The sequence below is a fragment of the Trachypithecus francoisi genome, unplaced genomic scaffold (genome assembly GCF_009764315.1).
Source record: "Trachypithecus francoisi isolate TF-2019V2 unplaced genomic scaffold, Tfra_2.0 Lachesis_group10, whole genome shotgun sequence".
NCBI classification, from domain to species: Eukaryota; Metazoa; Chordata; class Mammalia; order Primates; family Cercopithecidae; genus Trachypithecus; species Trachypithecus francoisi.
The window spans coordinates 44611579-44630937 of record NW_022681455.1 but is presented as its reverse complement, the minus strand read 5'-3'; the positions used below and the strand labels follow the sequence as shown (position 1 = coordinate 44630937).

Sequence of the window (19359 nt, the reverse complement as noted above, 5' to 3'; positions counted from 1 at the left end):
ATATCTTATTTCTGGATGGAAATGTACTTACCAAATATAAATTAAATAAATGGCAAAGGAAAAAAATCAACAGCTTTTTGTTTCCTTTTAGTCCACTCATCTGTACACTGAAGAGCTTTGAGATATAAAACTTCTAACTGTAGCACTATGAAAATTTATAAATGAAATTAAAAGGCAAATACTAGGAAAAAATATTTGCAACTAGTATGATGATTAAATATAAAGAGTCTAAGCAAAGGTTTTTTTTTTTAATGCACTCAAAGGGTGTAAACACAGTTCACAAAGGAAACAATGCAGGTAGCTAAAATGACAAAAGTTTTACTTAACAATTAAAGAATCACAAATTAAATTAACAAGTACCATTTGTGCATATCTAATTAATACCATTCAGTTTTTTGTTTTAATGGCAAGGCTGCAAAAAATGGACAGTCTGCTGCACTGGTAATGAAAAAGTATATTAGTGCATCTTTTCCCAAAGAGAAGCTAGAAATACACATTCACAGCCTAAAGACGTTCATATTTTTTGAGCAGCAATTTCACTCCTTAGCCTTTAGCCTAAGGAAATAAGTTAGACCATGAGCAAGGACTTAACTACAAAGCTGTTCACTAAGCATTGTTTATAATAGTGGATAGCTGGATACAATCTAAACATCTATCAGTAAGAAATTAAATGAATTTATAAGATATTATACAGGCATTTACATAAACTTTTAAAAGGCTATAAATCTACTCTGACATGGAAATAGGCCCAGGACACACCACTGTGTAAAAAACGTTAGAAAGTTTACATGTTACAGAGCAACACGTAAGAAGAACTCTATGCATATATATCAATGAATATATGCCTGATGAGATACGAAGCAAATCTAAAATACTAATAATAATCTTCCTATGTTGCTATAACTGTAACGATTTCATAAGAAAAGCTATTCACAATATTAAAGACGGAAAACAAGTTACAAAACAGTATCTATCAGTAACTTCCAGCACGACAGCATGAGGAACTCCATAAACTCACTACCCAGGGAGAATGATGAAAATTACATGTATTTTAAAAATAACCAATTGAAGTCTCTGAAGAGGATCTGAAGCAGATACAGCAAATAAACATTAAATCAAGAAAATCTACTTAAACTCGGTAAGAAACACAAGAATATAATATTTAAATCAAGACCCACTTCCTCCTTCCCCTCAGCTCAGAGAAACGGAGACGCCACTCCACACAAGTGCAGCCAAGAACCCAGGGCTCCTTCTACCCTCCAGCTCCCAGTAGAAGGGCTTTCATTCCAGGAGGAGCAGGACATCAGTATTTCTGGTGGCAAAGTTTCATCAAGAGTGGCTGAGAAGTGGCCTTCCTTCCTCTATTCAAACAGAAGTCCTAGCTTTGGACACAGTGCTGCTGAGAATACTGGAGCCCTGATAGCCTGTGCCTTGGCTTATGAGATGAGGGTTCCACACTGGGGGTGGACAGGGAGGGCAAGCCAAGGAAACCTTGGGCTGCTGTCCATCCCCCACCTCCCACCAAACACTCAGCTAATAAAGTAGGGCTACCACTTGGAGACATGCCCTGTCAGGGCCCTGGGGAAGAAGCAGGACACAGAACTGAGCTCCACATTTCTCCTCAAACAAAAGGACCTCATTTGCAACAGAGTGTAGAGAAGTTCAAGCCTAAGGGCACTCTCAAAAACAGTGGAAGTTCTGGTAAAAGGCAAGCTGGGAAAACACTTAACAGACTCAATGGAGATACCAGTGAATCTGTAGGCCTACTAGTTTGCCAGAGAAAAATAGGGAATAAGAGCTGGGAGGAGCCCTCCCGGGGTGAGAATAAATCTCAAACATTGATATCAGGAAGCATCCCTTGAAAGGAGCCCAAATCTGACTGGATCAATTTGTAGTGCAACTTATGCCCCAGGACACTGTTGAAAACAGAGCAAACAGCTGGCAATCAATGAAACTTAACAGGAAAGGAACGTCAAAGAGAGGCCTGCCCAAACCATGCCATCTCAGGATGTCTGTGAGCATACACAAGACTGCCTCCCTGGGGAGCAACATCAGATGCTTCACATTTCTCACAGGAGGGAAGCGAAGAATTAGATAGACTAAAACTGGCCAGACACGCTGGCTCATGCCTGTAATCCCAGGACTTTGGGAGGCCAAGGCAGGTGGATCATCTGAGGTCAGGAATCCGAGACCAGCCTGGCCAACATGGGGAAACCCTGTCTCTATTAAAAACATAAAAATTAGCCAGGCACGGTAGAGAGTGCCTGTAATCCCAGCTACTCTGGAGGCTGAAGCAAGAGACCTACTTGAACCCAGGAGGCAGAGGTTGCAGTGAGCCGAGATCATGCCACTGCACTCCAGCCTGGGTGACAGAGCAAGACTCCATCTCAAAAACATTAAATGAAATAAAATAAACCAGTCACCAAACAAGTAAACAAGCAAATAATAAATGAAGGCTGGGGGAGTACCGAAAATTGCTACAATACATCATCTTAAATGTCTTGTTTCCAATAAAAAATTATAAGACATGCAAAGAAACAGGAAAGAATGACCCAAATACTAGAAAAACTGCAAGCAACAAAAACTGCCTGAGAGTGCAATCAGATGTCAGATTAATAGACTTGAAAGTGTTTGGATGAACGGAGGCAAGATGGCGCACTTCCGGGTTCTGCATCACCAACTTTTCCCGCGCGCGCGAAAATGCAGCGGGTGCCAGGGACGGTGCAGACCAACCGGGCATGCGCCAGGTGACGTCAATCCGAAGAGACTAAGATTTACCTGGTCGCACCTGCGGAACGCCCCCCGACACGCCCGTGCCCCGCCTATTGCCCTCCCACTGCTAGAAAAGCCGCTCCGGAGGGACGCCAGGCGCGGACTTCCCAGCCCCACTCCTGTCGGGATGTCGGGACTGTATCAGGAACCCCGCCGGAGAGCCCCACCGGAGGCCGACAGACCTCTCTCTACCCACCTTCTTTCCCTGAAGCTAGGTGACCAAAAATAAATTTGCAGTTTTGCTCCTACCCTTGCCTGCTGGCTGGTTCTTTTGTGCCCGCTCTGTTGATCTTAGAAAAGCAAATCAGAAAGTAGCCATTATGTTCCAAGAACAAAAGAAAACCAAGAAGTAAAGGAAGGTATGATAACAATGTTGCATCAAATAGAGAATATCAGTAAAGAGACAAAAATGCTTAAAAATAAACAAATGGAAATTCTCAAATTGAAAAGCACAAAGCTGATCAGCTAACTTAGAAAGGGAATGAAATAACAAAAATGAAAAAAAATTTTATTTAATTTAAAAAAAATAAAGTGGCCGGGCATGGTGGCTCACACTGTAATCCCAGCACTTTGGAAGGTCGAGGCGGGCACATTACCTGAGGTCAGGAGTTTGAGACCAGCCCAGCCAACTTGGTGAAACTCTGTCTCTACTAAGAATACAAAAAAATTAGCCGAGTATGGTGGCACACGTCTGTAGTCCCAGCTACACGGGAGGCTGAGACAGGAGAATCGCTTGAACCCGGCAGGTGGAGGCTGCAGTGAGCAGAGATCGTGCCACTGCACTACAGCCAGGGTGACAGAGCAAAACTGTCTGAAAGAAAAAAAAAAAAAAGTACAGACTGGGCACGGTGGCTCACACCTGTAATCCCAGCACTTTGGGAGGCCAAGGCAGGCAGATCACGAGGTCAAGAGACCGAGACCATCCTGGCCAACATGGTGAAACCCCGTCTCTACTAAAAATACAAAAAATTAGCTGGGTGTGGTGGCAGACGCCTGTAATCCCAACTACTCAGGAGGCTGAGGCAGGAAAATGGCGTGAACCCGGGAGGCGGAGCTTGCAGTTAGCCTAGATCACGCCACTGCACTCCAACCTGGTGACAGAGCCAGATTCTGTCTCAAAAAAAAAAAAACAAAACAAAACAAGGTACAAAGCTGAAATGTAAAGAGGCTCAACAGTAGATGTGAACTGGCAGAAGAATTAACAAACTTTAAGACAGAGCAGTAACAATTATGCAATCTAAACAGAGAAAAATAATGAAGAAATATGAATAGAGCCTCAGAGAAATATGTTGCACTATCAAATGCACCAACATAAGCATAACAGGGACACCAAAAGGAGAGAAGTGAAAGGAGCAGAATTAAATATTTGAAGATACATAATGGCTGAAATTTTGAAAAATCTATTGAAAAACATTAATCTACATATCCAGTAAGCTCAATGAACTCCAAGTAAGATAAACAAAAAGAAATCTACAAACAGACACATCATATTAAAAATGCTGAAAGTCAAAAACAAGAAGATTTAAAAGCAGTAAGACAAACCAGTCACAGTGGCTCGCACCTGCAATCCCAGCACTGTGGGAGGCCAAGAAAGGAGGACAGCTTGAGGTCAGGAGTTCAAGACCAGCCTGGGCAACACAGCGAGACTCCGTCTCGACAAAAAATTTTTTTTTTTATTTAGGTGGGAATGGTGGTGTGCATCTGTAGATTCAGCTACTCAGGGGGCTAAGGCAGAGGACTGCTTGAGCCCAGGCGTTAAGGGCTGCAGTGAACTCTGCACTACAGCCTAGGCAACAAAGACCCTCTCTTAAAAAAAATTAAAATTAAAATTAAAAACAGTATGACAAAAATGATTCAACACTTACAAGGAAATCTCAGTAAGATTTACAGCTGACTTCTCATTAAAACTACAGTATGATCCAACTTTGTATGTCTGTACATATATACACATAAATGCACATCTATGTTGAGAAAGAGAAAGGTTTAGAAAAATATATTTCAAATTTTAAAGTAATTTCATTTATAAATAATGGAAATAAAGACTTCAAACCACATTAGAAAACCTTTACATCATAACGCTAAATGAATATAACCAAGCCATATAGCATTATATCACCTATGCCCCAAAATGAGAACATTAACAATACTGGAAGGAAAAATGTGTTACTTTTATAATCAATAAAAAACTGCTTTAAGTTATAAGGTAGATTTGTAATTTAACATTTTAAAGCAAATAGCCCTGCACTGCACTTTGCATAGAGGCCAATCCAGCCTGTTACAATATAACTTATAAAGATGTGTAGATTCTACAAGAATGCCTACAAGAAATTATAGGGTAAATTAAAATCTGCAAATTTTATTTAAAGCAATCAACGCTAGCCACACTTGGAGATTTTTCACATATGCATTTGCTGTGTCCCTGGCCCAATCCACATGGTTAAAGGGCTCTAAAAATTTGGTTCCCTACAACCATGGATAAAAATGGAAAAGTGATTTTTTTTCAACCTTACTCACAGTACCTAACTCTAAAGAGTACACAGAATAGAGAGGTGGCCAAGAATGGTAGAAAAGTTAGTACCTCCTCTTGGTTTCTGTTTACTGTCCCAGGCAGCTAATAACCCCAAATAAGCTAACTATTCTAGGCTAGCAACGGGCCAGCTCTGTCACCATGCATCCCGAGGCATTAAAAAATCCTCCATCCCAGGATCTGGCACTTCAAAGCCATTAATTACAACATAATGCTAGTCATCAGGTCAAGAAGAACCAGTAGGCCAACCTGGGGGCCACAAGGGGCACTCTATAGGATAAGGAGGTTATTCTAGGGCCTGAATCGCAGAAGCTAATAAGCTGTTACATAGTCCAGATTTGCCCTTTAGTGATATCATCTTGGTTTCCGGGTTATTAGGACTGATATCATGGACTTAGCCAAAAGGAAAAAAGGGGAAAGAGAAGAAAATCCTGAGTGAAAGACAATGTGTAATATATATTCATTTACTTTTTAAATACAGATTTCTATGAGGACCTAAAATTTGGTTCTAAGCTCATTAATTCCCTCTTTGTTCAGCCAATTTTCCTGTTTCACAGCCAGTGCCTTCCCAATACCAATCAAGGAAAGTAACTAATTGGCAGTCATACAAAAGACACATAATCTTGTGTGTCCTACAGTCATCTGATTCCAAAATAGCTACAACAAATGAAGGTCTCACATGCCAACAGAACACACTCAACATACTGGATAAACTGGGCATTACTTCTGCCATAGCTTAAATTTTTTTTGAAATATGGTTTTCTTTAACTATTCTGAAATGGTTAGGAGAAAAAAACACAAGATATTTTCAGAGAAATAAAGAAGGTAAAGAATACTAGTGAAATGGGAACTGGACAATTCCAATTATTATTCACCCAACAGGGTTAATAAATCATGCAGTTTTATTGGTCCTAAGGATGCCTAGAATAATTATTGAACTATGAATGGTGACAAGCACACTGTGACATTGTGAAATAACATATTTGGTCTTCATCCGTGTTTCCAACAATACAACTCCTAAAATCCTGGGACTCTTCCAAGTGATAAGTGTCTTTCTGCATGTTAATGAGTTGACTGATAGCTGGCAGTCACCAGAAAGGCCACGGCAGGACTAGAGGGGTTGGGACTTTCGGCTCCCCACCTCCAACCTCAGGAGAGGGGAGAAGGGCTGAAGATTGAGTTGATAAGCAATGGCCAATGATGTAATGAATCTTGTCTATTTAATGAAGCCTCCATAAAAACCCAAAAGGACAGGGTCTGGAGAACTTGTGGGCAGCCAAATACATGGGGACTTCCAAAAAGGTGAACAAGAACACACCTACTTGCTAAGAGCGTGGCATACCCCAGCTTCAATGGGACATAAGTGCCTGCACTCAGGACCCTTCCAAGCTTCACCCTATGTGTCTCTTCATGTGGCTGTTAATTTGTATCCTTAAAATATCCTTTGTAATAGGCCAGTAAATGTGGGTCTTTCCCTGAGTTCTGTGAGCCCTCTAGCAAATGCATGGAACCCGAGGAAGGGGCAGTGGAACCCGGCTCGGTGGTCAGAAACACAAGCAAAATAACCAGGGGCTTAGGGTCAGCATCAAAACTGGGGTTCAGTCTTGTGGGACTAAGTCCTCAACCTGTAAGATATGGAGCTATCTCCAGGAAGACAGTATTAGAATTAACTGAATTAGAGGACACTCAGCTATCCACTGCAGAATCGACTGCCTGCTTGCTGGTGGGGCGAGAAAAAAAACACACATATTTGGTCACAGAAGTATTCTGTGTTGATCGTTACGTGAGAAAAACACTTTGCTTTTTATTCCTATATACACACATACCTTGCTTCTTCCAACTGTTTCTCTCTTGCTTTCCTCTTGGCCTTCTTTCCCTGAGTATTAGCCAAGCGGGCTCTGGCTTCAGAAAGCATCTCAAGTTCATCTGCCAAAATTAAAAGAAGAAAAACTAAGTATTTTCTTAGTTCTTACATACTTTAGAAGCGAGGTATGTAAGAGACACTCTATTGCTCAAAATGAGAAAAAAAAAATACTGATTTTATGATGTAGCATAATGGAAACAGCTTGAGTTTAAAGTCAAAGAACCTAGGTTAAAAATCAGGCCCACCACTTGGTAGCTATGTGACCTTAGTCACTTACCCTCCCTAAGCATGTTTCCCTATAAAATTGGAATAACAATTCCTATTTCACAAGGATTTTCAGAAGAGCTAAGTAAAATGAAATATGTAAAGCATCCAGCAAGTATTCATTAAACAGCAGCTACAATTATTGTATCCTTCATTATCATCAACTAACTGGCACAGCACAAATTGTGAAATAGGGTAAAAACTATTTAATTATGAGAGAATTGCTATCATTAGATACTTTTTTTTCCCCTCAGAACAATTTCTCTCCTCCAATACATTTTTCATGGCTCTACAGAACAGAATAATACATGCCACTATTGATGCCTTAGAACAATTCCTATGCAAGGCTGTCCAATTAAATCACATGGGAACTTGTAAAATACTCAGATTCCAAGATAACTGCTCTTCCCTTGCCTCCCACACCACCCCAGATGTACTGTCTCAGTATATACAGGAGAAGCCCTGATATTTCTATTTTTAAATGCTCTCCCTGTGACAATGATGCAGCCAGCCTAGCCACAGTCTCCCTTTGGTAACCACTACGTTCAAAGTTTACATTTCAGAAACTCAACAAATATTTACTGAGTGCTTCACAACAACCCTGCTAAGGTAAAGCAGGTATTAGGATTCCCCATCTAGCAAGAAAGGGAATTAAAGCTCAGAGAGATTTTATGACTTGTCTAAGGTCAAACAGCTAATAGGTGGCACACATGGGTTGAAAATCCAATTCCTGATTCTGTTAACTGATACATCATACTTTACACATTTATAGGGTACATGTGAGAGTTTGTTACATGCATAGAATGTGTAATGATCAAGTCAGGGTATCTGGGGTATCTATCACCTTGAGTATTTATTTCAGACCTCTCTTCCAGCTACTATAAAATATGTAATACACCATTGCTAACTACAGTCACCCAATTATTCTGCTATCAAACATCAGAACTTGTTTCTTTCCATCTATGTTTGTACCCATTAACCAACCTCTCTTCATCCCGCTCTCCCACCCACACACCATATCCAGTCTCTGGCATCTATCACTCTATTCTCTACCTCCATGAGATCAACGCTTTTAGCGCCCACATATGAGGGAAAACATGCAGTATTTGTCTCTCTATGCCTGGCTTATTTCACTTAACATAATGACTTCTAGTCCATCCATGTTACTGCAAATGACATGATTTCATTGCTTTTTATGACCAAATAATATTCGTGTGTGTGTGTGTGTACCATCCTTTTTTTTTTTTTTTTTTTTTTTTGAGACAGGATCCTGCTCTGTTGCCCAGGCTGGAGTGCAGTAGCTTGATCTCGGCTCATAGCAAACTCAGCCTCCTGGGCTCAAGTGATTCTCCCACCTCAGCCTCCCCAGTAGCTGGATCTACAGGCATGAGCTACCACACCTGGCTAATTTTTGTATTTTTTATAGAGGCAGGGTTTCACCATATTGGTCAGGCTGGTCTTAAACTCCTGGGCTCAAGTGATCTGCCCACCTCGGCCTCCCAAAGTGCTGGGATTACAGGCGTGAGCCACTGTGCCCAGCCCACATTTTCTTTACCCATTCACCCATTAATGGACACTTAGGTTGATTCCATATACTTTCTATTGTGGAATCCCTGATTCAATGCCTCACAGAATCACTGTTAAGTCTCCATCACAGTCTCACAGTGTTGCCTTCTCACACAGAATAAATAACTTGCCTATAGTCAAATAAGTAATTAATAGGAGGACTGAGACTTGTTGTTTCTCTCTGTGGAATAGGAATGAGAAACAGAATCCTCAAGGGCTCACCTCTAGCCTCTGAAAAATCTACCCAATAGAATCACGCTATCAATTTTAAAGACAGGGTCTCATTATGTTTCCCAGGCTGGCCTCCAACTTCTATCTAGGCTCAAGAGGTTATGTTGCCCAGACTGGCCTTCAACTCCTGGGCTAAAGAGATCGACCCATCTCAACTTCCTTAGCAGTTAGCACTACAGGCACACACCACCACACCCAGTAACACTGCTTAATTAACTGAACTTAAGAAACAGAAGATGAAGGGGCCCTGTTCAGAAAAAGCAACTACTCTATAACAGACAACACTGGACATATTTGGAAAGATGCTTAGAATAAGAACACTGCTGACAGAATTGGGGACCAGGTATAGTGGCTCACACCTATAATCTCAACACTTTGGGAGGCAGAAAAGGGAGGATAGCTTAAGCCCAGGAGTTTGAGACCAGCCTCGGTAACACAGGGAGACCTCATCTCTATAGAAAAATTTTAAAATGAGCCAGGTATGGCGGCATAAATCTGTAGTCCCAACTACTCAGGAGGGCTGTGGTGGGAGGACTGCTTAAGCCCAGGAGGTCAAAACTGCAGTGAACCATGACTGTGCCACTTTATTCTAGCCTGGGTAACAGAGCAAGACCTTGTCTCAGAAAAAAAAAAAAAAGGAATTCTAAAGTAGAGGAGTTCAGAAAGGAACTAAAAGAGTTACAAAGAAAAAAAAAAAAAAAAAAGTTACAAAGAGGCCAGAGGAGTTTACAGTTACCAAAGAAATAAATTCCTCAAAGCATACACTTACCCTCATCCATATCAATTGGATCAGGCCGCGCTGGTTTTGTTTCTGGATTTGGATCTATTTCTCCAGGTTTAAGTTTTCGTGGATCATCTGTTGTTTCTTCTTCATTGTCTCTTTGGGCAGCTTTATCCCTAGAAAAAAGCCCACAGGAGTTACTCACACTATAATACCATTTAGTGTTAAAATTACCAGATTTCCAAGTTCTGACACTCTTTCCCCTCCCCCAAAAAAAACAATGGATGGGCTTTAACAACATAAAGCCTTTTTACTATCACTTCATCTGAAAGAAATGATATTAAAATTTGTTAATTTCAGTGACTGGTTTCAACCACTCTGAAATAGGACCCAAACAGATCCTAGTCACAAATGCAGTACAGCCATACAAATTAAAAAAAAAAAAAAAACTATTAGTAAAGAACCAAAATGTTCCAGTAGTTAATTCTTAGCAGTGTGATTATGGGTGACTTTTATTTGCTCTTTTACTATTTTTTCCCCAGATTTTCTATGATGAACACGCATGACTTGTATAAATCTTTTAAATTATTATTTTAGGAAGTATATAATAGAAGGCATAATTTTGATCAACCATTTGAGATTTGGAAAATATTATCCAATGGCTTTAGCTTTGGCTTTACTCACATCCATAATTAAAAGTTTAAAGAGAAAAATACTCAAAGTTTATTCAGCCTCTTTCAGAACATAAACATATATTCTATGCTCTTTCTGAAGATTCACTTACAGAAGAAATTCATAGTGTTCTAAGCACTGGGCTGCTGTTCTTCCGATGATTGGAGCAATGGTCCTCCACTGAGTTGGCATCAACTTGGCCAAGTGCAAGAGTTTTTCCTCTTCTTCTCTGGACCATTCTGTCTTCTTAATGCTTGGATCCAGCCATTCATACCTATTAAAAATAGATCATTTTATATATTAGTCAATTACCTGGCATAAACATCAAATTTGCACAATGGATACATTGACTTCTAGTGTCTGTTTCAACAAATGCTCTCATCCTTCAATTACTAAAACTGTTCTTTTTGACAACAGAGTATTTGCTGTGTGGTCACACTTATCCCAGCCAATAGTCCCCATCTCATCACATTCTATTTTGTTTTAATTATGCAAGATTAGTAATGGTTAAAAAAGGTTACTTCACTGTATCATGATCATATGCTTTCTTTCTCAACTATCATTTGTTTTTATTTATTTTACACTTTTCTAGAAATTTTGAAATATTTGGAAGACAACACAACCTTACTTTTTTTACGGTGTTTCCAGTTTTCATACTATTTTCTCATGCTTTAGTTCTCACACCAAGGCTTATTTCTTTAAGCACCTGACTTACACTCACTAAATTCACTGTATCCTTTCATTTGATATGTTTTAAAATTTAAGTAAAACTACTAAGACATCCCCTCCGTCTTTCCTAATTCCCCACTCAGCACACCTTTTCCATCCAGTCTACTTAGCTGGATGACAGGCAGGCAAACAGGACTTACGTCCTACCAAATATGAGAGCAGGAACTGGTACCACTAAGACACACAGAAATCAGAACCATTTCTTCAGCCTAAAAATCATCTTCCTCTTTAACAGCCAATTTCTACATTCTTTTTTTTCTGAGATGGAAAAAAGCCTCGTTCTGTCACCAAGGCTAGAGTGCAGTGGCACCATCTCAGCTCACTGCAACCTCCACCTCCTGGGTTCAACTGATCCTCCCACTTCAGCCTCCCAAGTAGCCACCACGCCTGGCTCATTTTTGTATTTTTAATAGAGATGGGGTTTTAACCATGTTGTCCAGGCTGGTCTCAAACTCCTGACCTCAGGTGATCCCAGCCTTGGCCTCTCAAAGTGCTAGGCTTACAGATGTGAGTCACCACACCTGGCCAATCTCTACATTCTGATCCTTTCCCCTACACAGGTGCCGAGGAAATTAGGTCATTCTTGTACAATCCAAAGTATTTTCCTAACGCCACATGAGTTGGGGGATGGTGCTAAATAACTCATGCTAAGAACACACTAAATAGCTTCACATGTCCACTATCCTATGATTTAAGAGGTGACACTAGCCGGGCGCGGAGGCTCACACTTGTAATCCCAGCACTTTGGGAGGCCGAGGCGGGTGAATCACGAGGTCAGGAGATTGAGACCATCCTGGCTAACACGGTGAAACTCCGTCTCTACTAAAAATACAAAAAATTAGCCAGGAATGGTGGCAGGAGCCTGTAGTCCCAGCTAATGGGGAGGCTGAGGCAGGAGAACGACATGAACCCAGGAAGCGAAGCTTGCAGTGAGCCGAGATCACAGCACTGCACTCCAGACGGGGCAACAGAGTGAGACTCCGTCTCAAAAAATAAAAATAAAAAACAGGTGACACCACAGGCTCAGGGCTGGCTTATATTATGTTTTAACATATATAACATATTAAATATGCTTAATATTTAACATATTAACTATAAAATAGATAATATTTCAACTGCATTGTGGGGAAACTCAACTACCGTAGGCTCATTTGGAAAATCAGCCATTATCACTTATTTCTTTGACAAAGTAAGTTCTAAAACAGCTAACTTATGCACTTTTAGAACACAATTAATTTACAAGCTGGGGCTCATCTGCCCCTGAAAGTAGACTTTGTATGCTTCACAAAGCACTCTCAAATACATTAACCCATTTAGATGACACCTCACATCTCTATCAGTTAGGACCAAGTATTATTATCCTTAATTGGGAGAAAACAAGGGCAGGGGAGAGGGATAGAAAAATGGCTTGCCTAAGATTACACAGGAAGAAAGTGACAGCTAAGTCAAAAGTCCAAATTCCATCTCCCACTCCATGCCTTGTTATATCATGATGTTTGCTTTCTTTGATAAGGTTCACAGAGCTCACATTTTCCATCATCACAATTAAGCTCCTTTTCTGTTTTCCACTTATTAAACTGGTACATACCATCTGGCTTTGCACTGCTTTGCTGATTTTCTATGCAGCAATGAGGCAATCCTAGACCACTGGTTTTTCCCATATTTCATTACCGCTGCTTTCAGAATTTCATCCTAAAAAAATTTGCCAAAGAGTACATTCAGTCACAAAACTCCAAGTGAGAAAAGACAAAATTTAAATTAACTCTGATAGGGCTTTTGGAGAGACAGACACATAACATGCACATTCACACCCCCTAGGTTAAAAGACTAAGAATGAAAACCTCATTAACTATAATAATAAACAGCAACCAAGAATTAAGAAATTAAGAAGAAATCCCTTAGAAAGATATCTACCCACCCTTACACCACACTCTTCAATAAATTGGGAGTGGGAACAGCCCAATCTGAGAAACCCTACTTTACAACAAAGATTAAGAAAAAGTATTCTTCAATGTGTGGCTGTCCTTCTCTTCAAAAAGGATAACTAAAAAACACAACAACAACAAAAAGGTATAACTCATTCATTTATACAGTCACTCAAAAAACACTTCCTCAACATCTACCTTGAAACAGGTCTTCGGGAAAGGTCTTATCAAACAGGACGTATCCAGGCCTCAAGAAGCAAGCTGGGACTCTGGTGAATGTATTCTCCAATCCAAGCCTCCTGTTTCAAGTTTACACATGGCATTTCCCCGCCAGCCCCTTAACCCCACTTATGACCCAAGAATCCACATCTCAGGTCTAACCTAAGAATTAAATATTTCTACCCCAACCCCACCAGTCAGCTCTCCTTCCAGAGACCCCCCCCCCCCCCCCCGGTCTCTGGATACCACTTCACCAGGGCACCCATCACAACGTGGAATGCACCAATCTCAAGGCAGCCTGGCAAGCTAAGTCACAGACAAGAAGGTTAATGGAGTCATAGATGCACGCACTTGGGCGATTTTACTTCTAGGCTTTTTTTCCCACATTGGATTAGAGGTACATGCCTCTTGAGATACCCCACTCTATCCTCTGCATCTCCCATAATCAAATATACTGTTTTAAAAAGACTGCAGAGCTTTGACCACTGCATAGGAATCTTACTGTTACTTGATTTTATATCTGTCTCTCCCTCAGAAATCATCTCTTCTCCAATCTAAACAGACTGGTTCCCTTGGAGCAAGCTGAGGCAGTTTTCATTGTCTTTATTTGTAACTCGGTTGCAGTACTACTACACTTAAACACATTTTCAACCAAACAGATACAGCAGATACCTACTCTACTTGATTCATTCTGCAAACACCTGTCAAGCAACCTACTTCATGTTGGTTACTGTCCTAGGTTCTAGGGATACCAAGACCTGGTCCTCTCGCAATGCCATCTGGTGAGGTGAAAGAGCAACCAGCACTTACTCAGAGGCTACTATGTGCCCTACTCTGTCCTAAATATTCCAAACGTATTTAACTCGTGTAATCCTCAAGTGAGGTATTATTATCCCAATTTAGAGAAATTAGAAAACTGAGGCTCTCAGAAGTTAAGAAACTTAACCAGTATCACACTGAGGATGTGATGCTTACAAAAAGACAAAGCAAGCTTTAACAAACGGAAGAAAAAGGTACCATGAGAATACCGGGGGTGCAACTAATTCTTACAAAGATTCCAAGAAGTGTTTCTGAACTAGGTTTGAAGGATGATCAGAAAGATGTCAAGTGCTAGGAAGGCAAAAGACGTAAAAAAAGAAGGCATAATATTTAACGAAAAAAAGGCACGGAGCATGAAAAGATATGATGTGCTCCAGAAACTGATAAATTCGGTACACTCTGAACACAAAATGCACTAAAATCTAATCTCTATTTCACTCCCACTCTACTGCCCTTTGGCTCACCAATGGCACTATCCACTACGTTTCTGGAAGCAGAGACTATCCTAAGCAGTTTTTCTTTTCTGGCTTCCATCTAGGCAAAGGCAGTGACAGAAACCAGACCTTGGGATCTGTCGGGATGGCAGACAGGTTATGCCGTGGTAACAGGTAACCAGAGAGATGCGGGCATAAACGGGCTCTCTGAACCTGGTACTCAAACTGCTTCCCCTCTGCAAGGATGTCAATGAAGAAACAAAGTTGTGGCCACGGCAACTTCTTTATTTCTGAGTATTGGACAGAGTCGTGGTGCCCGGACTAAGAGTGGATGGTGCCCCAGGGGACCAATTCTCGCTGAGTTGGAACTCTTGAGTTCCTCCCGGGGCGCGGGGGTGGGAGGGGGCGTATTAAAGTCAACAAAAGTTCACTAAGGGCCTAACAAGTGAGCTTGGAGCTGGGTAGCCAGGTGGTTACATCACGGTCCCTGTCCCACTGGCGCTCGCACAACACGGGGCCGGACACACGGAAAGGGCCCCGACACACGGAAAGAGACCCGCGGGTCCGCCCCCAGGCTGCCCTCCACGCAGATCTCACAGGGTCTCCTCCTCGCCTACCCAAGCTCCGCGCGCGTGCGCACAAGCTGCTAGAGGGGAGCGGAGGGCAGCGGACGGCGGGAAAAGGAGACTTACCTCGGTGTTCCTCCATACGCCCCCCTTGATCATAATTCGAGGCATCTTGGCGGCAGGGTGTCTCGGCAAGCAGCCGACAGGAGCTTCAGAGAAGTAGTAACGGTGCTTGGGCCACGGGACTCAAAGCCGCCACTTCCTCCAAGCGCGACCTTCTGCTTTGAAGACCTGCGCAGGCGCAAGGTGGGAGGGGGAGCAGAAAGCAAGTCTCGCGAGATCTGGGGTGGCTGAAAGGGAAAAAGTGTCTTGTGGAAGCCCTGCTGTAGGAAGACTGACAAAATACCATCAAACCACTCTGGCCAAAGCGCTTTACGCCCCGCGCATGTCCAAAACAGAATGGAAGAAACTACGGCTCTCGCGAGATAGCGGCGGTGGAGCTTGGCTGGGAACAAAGTGGTGGGATTGATCGTAACGTCACCGAGTGGCAGAGGGTGGGAACGCCACGCGTGTGCAATTTCAGCACAGTTGTTACGAAGAGGGCTTTGTTAATTTATTAATCTAGCTCTTTTAAGTATTTCAGTAATAGGAATTTATTCACAGAATACTCAGGAAAAGCCAGTAATTTATTTAAGGCTCAGTTTCCTCACGTGTAAAATAGAGAACATAGTAATGCCAACCTCACAGGATTGTCGTAAGGACTAAATGAGATCATAGACCCAGCACAGTATCTGATCCATAATAACTGCTCCAAAACAATAGCATCTATTATTGCAAGGAGGGCAACGCCAACTTCACCCCGTCCCCAGGTGATCCATGCTTGTTCCAGAAACCCGCAGAAACGTCACGTCAGAGTTTTTAATTCATCGCTCAGTCTGGATTAATAATACCATTGATACGCACTCGTATTAGAAAACTCGAGTTGGGTTGAAATCTTGTGAAATCTTGACTTTCTCGTAAGTTTGGGTAGTAACCTTACTGAATCTCAGTATCCTCATCTGAAAAGTGGAACTAACAATACCTGCCTCATAAATGAGGAGGCAGATTAACTGAAACATAACTAAAACCCAGTGAAGTAGGGATTGGCAAACTCTCTGCTATCCCACCCCAATTATTCATGCAGTCTCCTTCTTCACCATTCCAGAACATCTCTGGCTCCATCCCTCGAAAATATCAAAATATTTAGTGGGTTGGGAAATGCCCTATTTATAGTATTTAGTATTTTTATAGTGCCTATCTCTTTATATTTCTTCATTTCTCCGTTTGCCTCTTCTGGAAGAGCTAAAGAATTTTCTTTCTTTTTCCTTTTAGCTTTTATTTACACACATTCTGTACAATTATGGTCGGCAAGAGGGCATTTTCCATGGCCACCCTAGTAGTATTTGCCACTCAAAGGTTTATGCTGGCGGGCAGCCCGCCCTTGAGCTATTTAGCTGTGTGGTGGATAGGAAACCATCGGACCTGTGGCCAGTTAAACTCAAACAAAGTGTTTTCGTTTGGACCTCTCCTGTAACGGGGCAGCTTTTTTTAATTTTTTATATTTAATTTTTGTGGGTACATAGTACATGTATTTATGGGGTACATGAGATATTTTAATACTGGCATACAACACATAATAATCACATCAGGGTAAATGGGGTATCCATCTCAAGCATTTATCATTTGTTTTACAAACAATCCAATTATAATATTTTAGTTAATTTAAATGTACAATTAAATTATTTTTTACTATAGTCATCCTGTTGTGCTATCAAATACTAGGTCTTTGAGATTTTAACACTGGAGCATAGAGGAGGTCAGTCTCTGCTGACTGCTGAACATCCAACATGTGACACCCAGGAATTGTCTACCACCATGTTTTGGATTAAGGGAAAAAAGCAGGTAAAGAGAGAAATGTAAGTCCTGACCATGTCAGAGTACCTGGATCCAGCATGCTCCTGAGTCCTAGCTGCATTCCTGTTCTTGCATTCTGATTATTAGTTTCCTGTTGGTGTTAGCCAGTTGGAATTGGGTTTCTATTATTTGTAAGCAAGAGTCCTAACAATTCCAGAGATGGATCAATACTCTCTCAGAGGCCTTTCAGATCTCACATTCCAAGAATTGATGATGGCTTCTCCTTCCATTCAGGGCCACCTCTATACCATATATCACCTTTGTGAGAACTAGAAAAAGGTGCCCCTTCCTCAAGACACTTTATGCCACCTGATGGAAAATTGTCACAAAATACTGGCGTTCTGAGAACAGGACACTCTATTACAAGAAAATTGGATCTACCATCTCCACTATGTGAATTCCACCCCTAGAGACATGCATTGTACAACCTACTCATCCAAATAAAACAGCCCTGTCAACTGTCCCTCATTTCGCCTTTGAATCAGATTGTATATCCCCTTTCAGAATTCAGAAAATGCAACATCATGGAAGTCCCAGGATGTCTGAAACCAGAGTACTATAGCCACAAACATCAGAACACAAACACACTGTCCTCCGGGATGCCCTGCTTGGCCAGTCTCCCCCCGTCATACTACTGCAGTCTCACCAGCCAGGTATGGGAACCCTTACAAAGAGGCCCCAGGGACTGCCAATTATCTCTTGAGGGCCAGCCATAAGAAGCATCTACCATCAGGGAACCAGACTATATGGTCGGTCACTGCAAATCTTTGGTAAAGTGAGTGGCCACTGCCAAATAGTCTCCTCACTCACCCAAGGCATTTTTCCCCAAACATGTTCCTTAGAACACCAGTTATATAAAATATCTCTTTAAAAAAAAAATGGTTTTTATGTCCTCCCCTCTTGCGGAGTCACTGAAATTAAAACCTGTAAGAAGCTGTCAGATGAAAAAAATCTGTTTCTGCCTGTTGAGAGTTGAATTGTATTCCCCCAAAATAGATATGTTCAAGTCCTAACCCCTGCTATACCTATAAATGTGACCTTATTTGGAAATAGAGTCTTTGCAGATGTGATCAAGTTAAAATGAGATCATACTGGAGTAGGTTGTCCCTAAATCCAATGACTAGTGTCCTTATAAGTGGAGAAGAAAAAAGATACAGACCCACAGGGGGAATATCATGGGAAGAAGGAGGCAGAGACTGTAGTGATGCAGCTCCAAGTCAAGGAATGCCAAGGATTCTGGCAGCCACCGACAGGAGAAGGCATGGAACACATTCTCCCTCTGAGCTCCAAGAAGGAGCCAGCCCTGCTGACACTTTGATTTTGGACTCCCAGCCTCCAGAACTGTAAGAGAATACATTTATCTTGTTTTAAGCCTCTTAGTTTATTGTACTTTGTTGTGGCAGCCCTAGGAAGCTAATACACTCCTTTGCTAATACAGCAAATCCTTGAATAACATCATTTTGTGCAAGATCGTTTCATGATAACATTGATGAGGCCAGGCATGGTGGCTCATGCCTGTAATTCCAACACTCTGGGAGGCCAAGGCAGGAGGATTGCTTGAGCCCAGGAGTTTGAGACCAGCCTGAGCAATATAGTGAGACTCTGTCCCTACAAAAATATTAAAAATTAGCTGGGTGTGGTGGCGCACACTTGTGATCCCAGCTACCCGTGAGGCTGAGATGGGAGGATCACTTGAGCCTGGGTGGTCAAGGCTGCAGTGAGCCATGATCACACCACTGCACTCCACCCGGGGTGAGACCTCATCTCAGAAAAAAAAAAAAAATCCACTTGAAGCCAGGGCCACTGTCTGTGTAGGTTTCTTCCAGATACCCTGGTTTCCTTCCACATCCCAAAGCTGTGCAGGTGAGGTTCATTTGCAAGCCTGCAGTCTGAGTGAATGTGGGTGTGTGTGAGTGTGCCCCGCAATGGGATGGTGTCCTGTGTCCTGTGCAGAGCTGATTGCTGCTTTGTGCTGGGATAGGCTCTGGCCACCTATAACCCTGAACTGGAATAAGCGGGAATACTTATCTTGTTCTTATTAATCTTTCTTTTCTTTGAGACAGGGTCTTACTCTGTGCCCCAGGCTGGAGTGCAGTG

The 19359-nt window shown here is 41.8% G+C and overlaps 1 protein-coding gene across 1 annotated transcript in view; it reads right to left on the bottom strand.

Moving 5' to 3' along the window:
- Positions 1 to 15784, bottom strand: part of CDC5L (cell division cycle 5 like) — a 58937-nt gene extending 43153 nt beyond the window's left edge. Inside the window, exons 1-5 of the mRNA XM_033217351.1 lie at positions 15436 to 15784; positions 12935 to 13038; positions 10730 to 10891; positions 9994 to 10121; positions 7126 to 7225 (exon numbers count right to left, since the gene is read on the bottom strand). Of these exons, the coding sequence (XP_033073242.1) occupies positions 7126 to 7225; positions 9994 to 10121; positions 10730 to 10891; positions 12935 to 13038; positions 15436 to 15480 (539 nt within the window). The 5' untranslated portion in view covers positions 15481 to 15784. The remainder of the gene's footprint in view (positions 1 to 7125; positions 7226 to 9993; positions 10122 to 10729; positions 10892 to 12934; positions 13039 to 15435) is intronic.
- Between the last annotated feature and the right edge of the window lie 3575 nt (positions 15785 to 19359).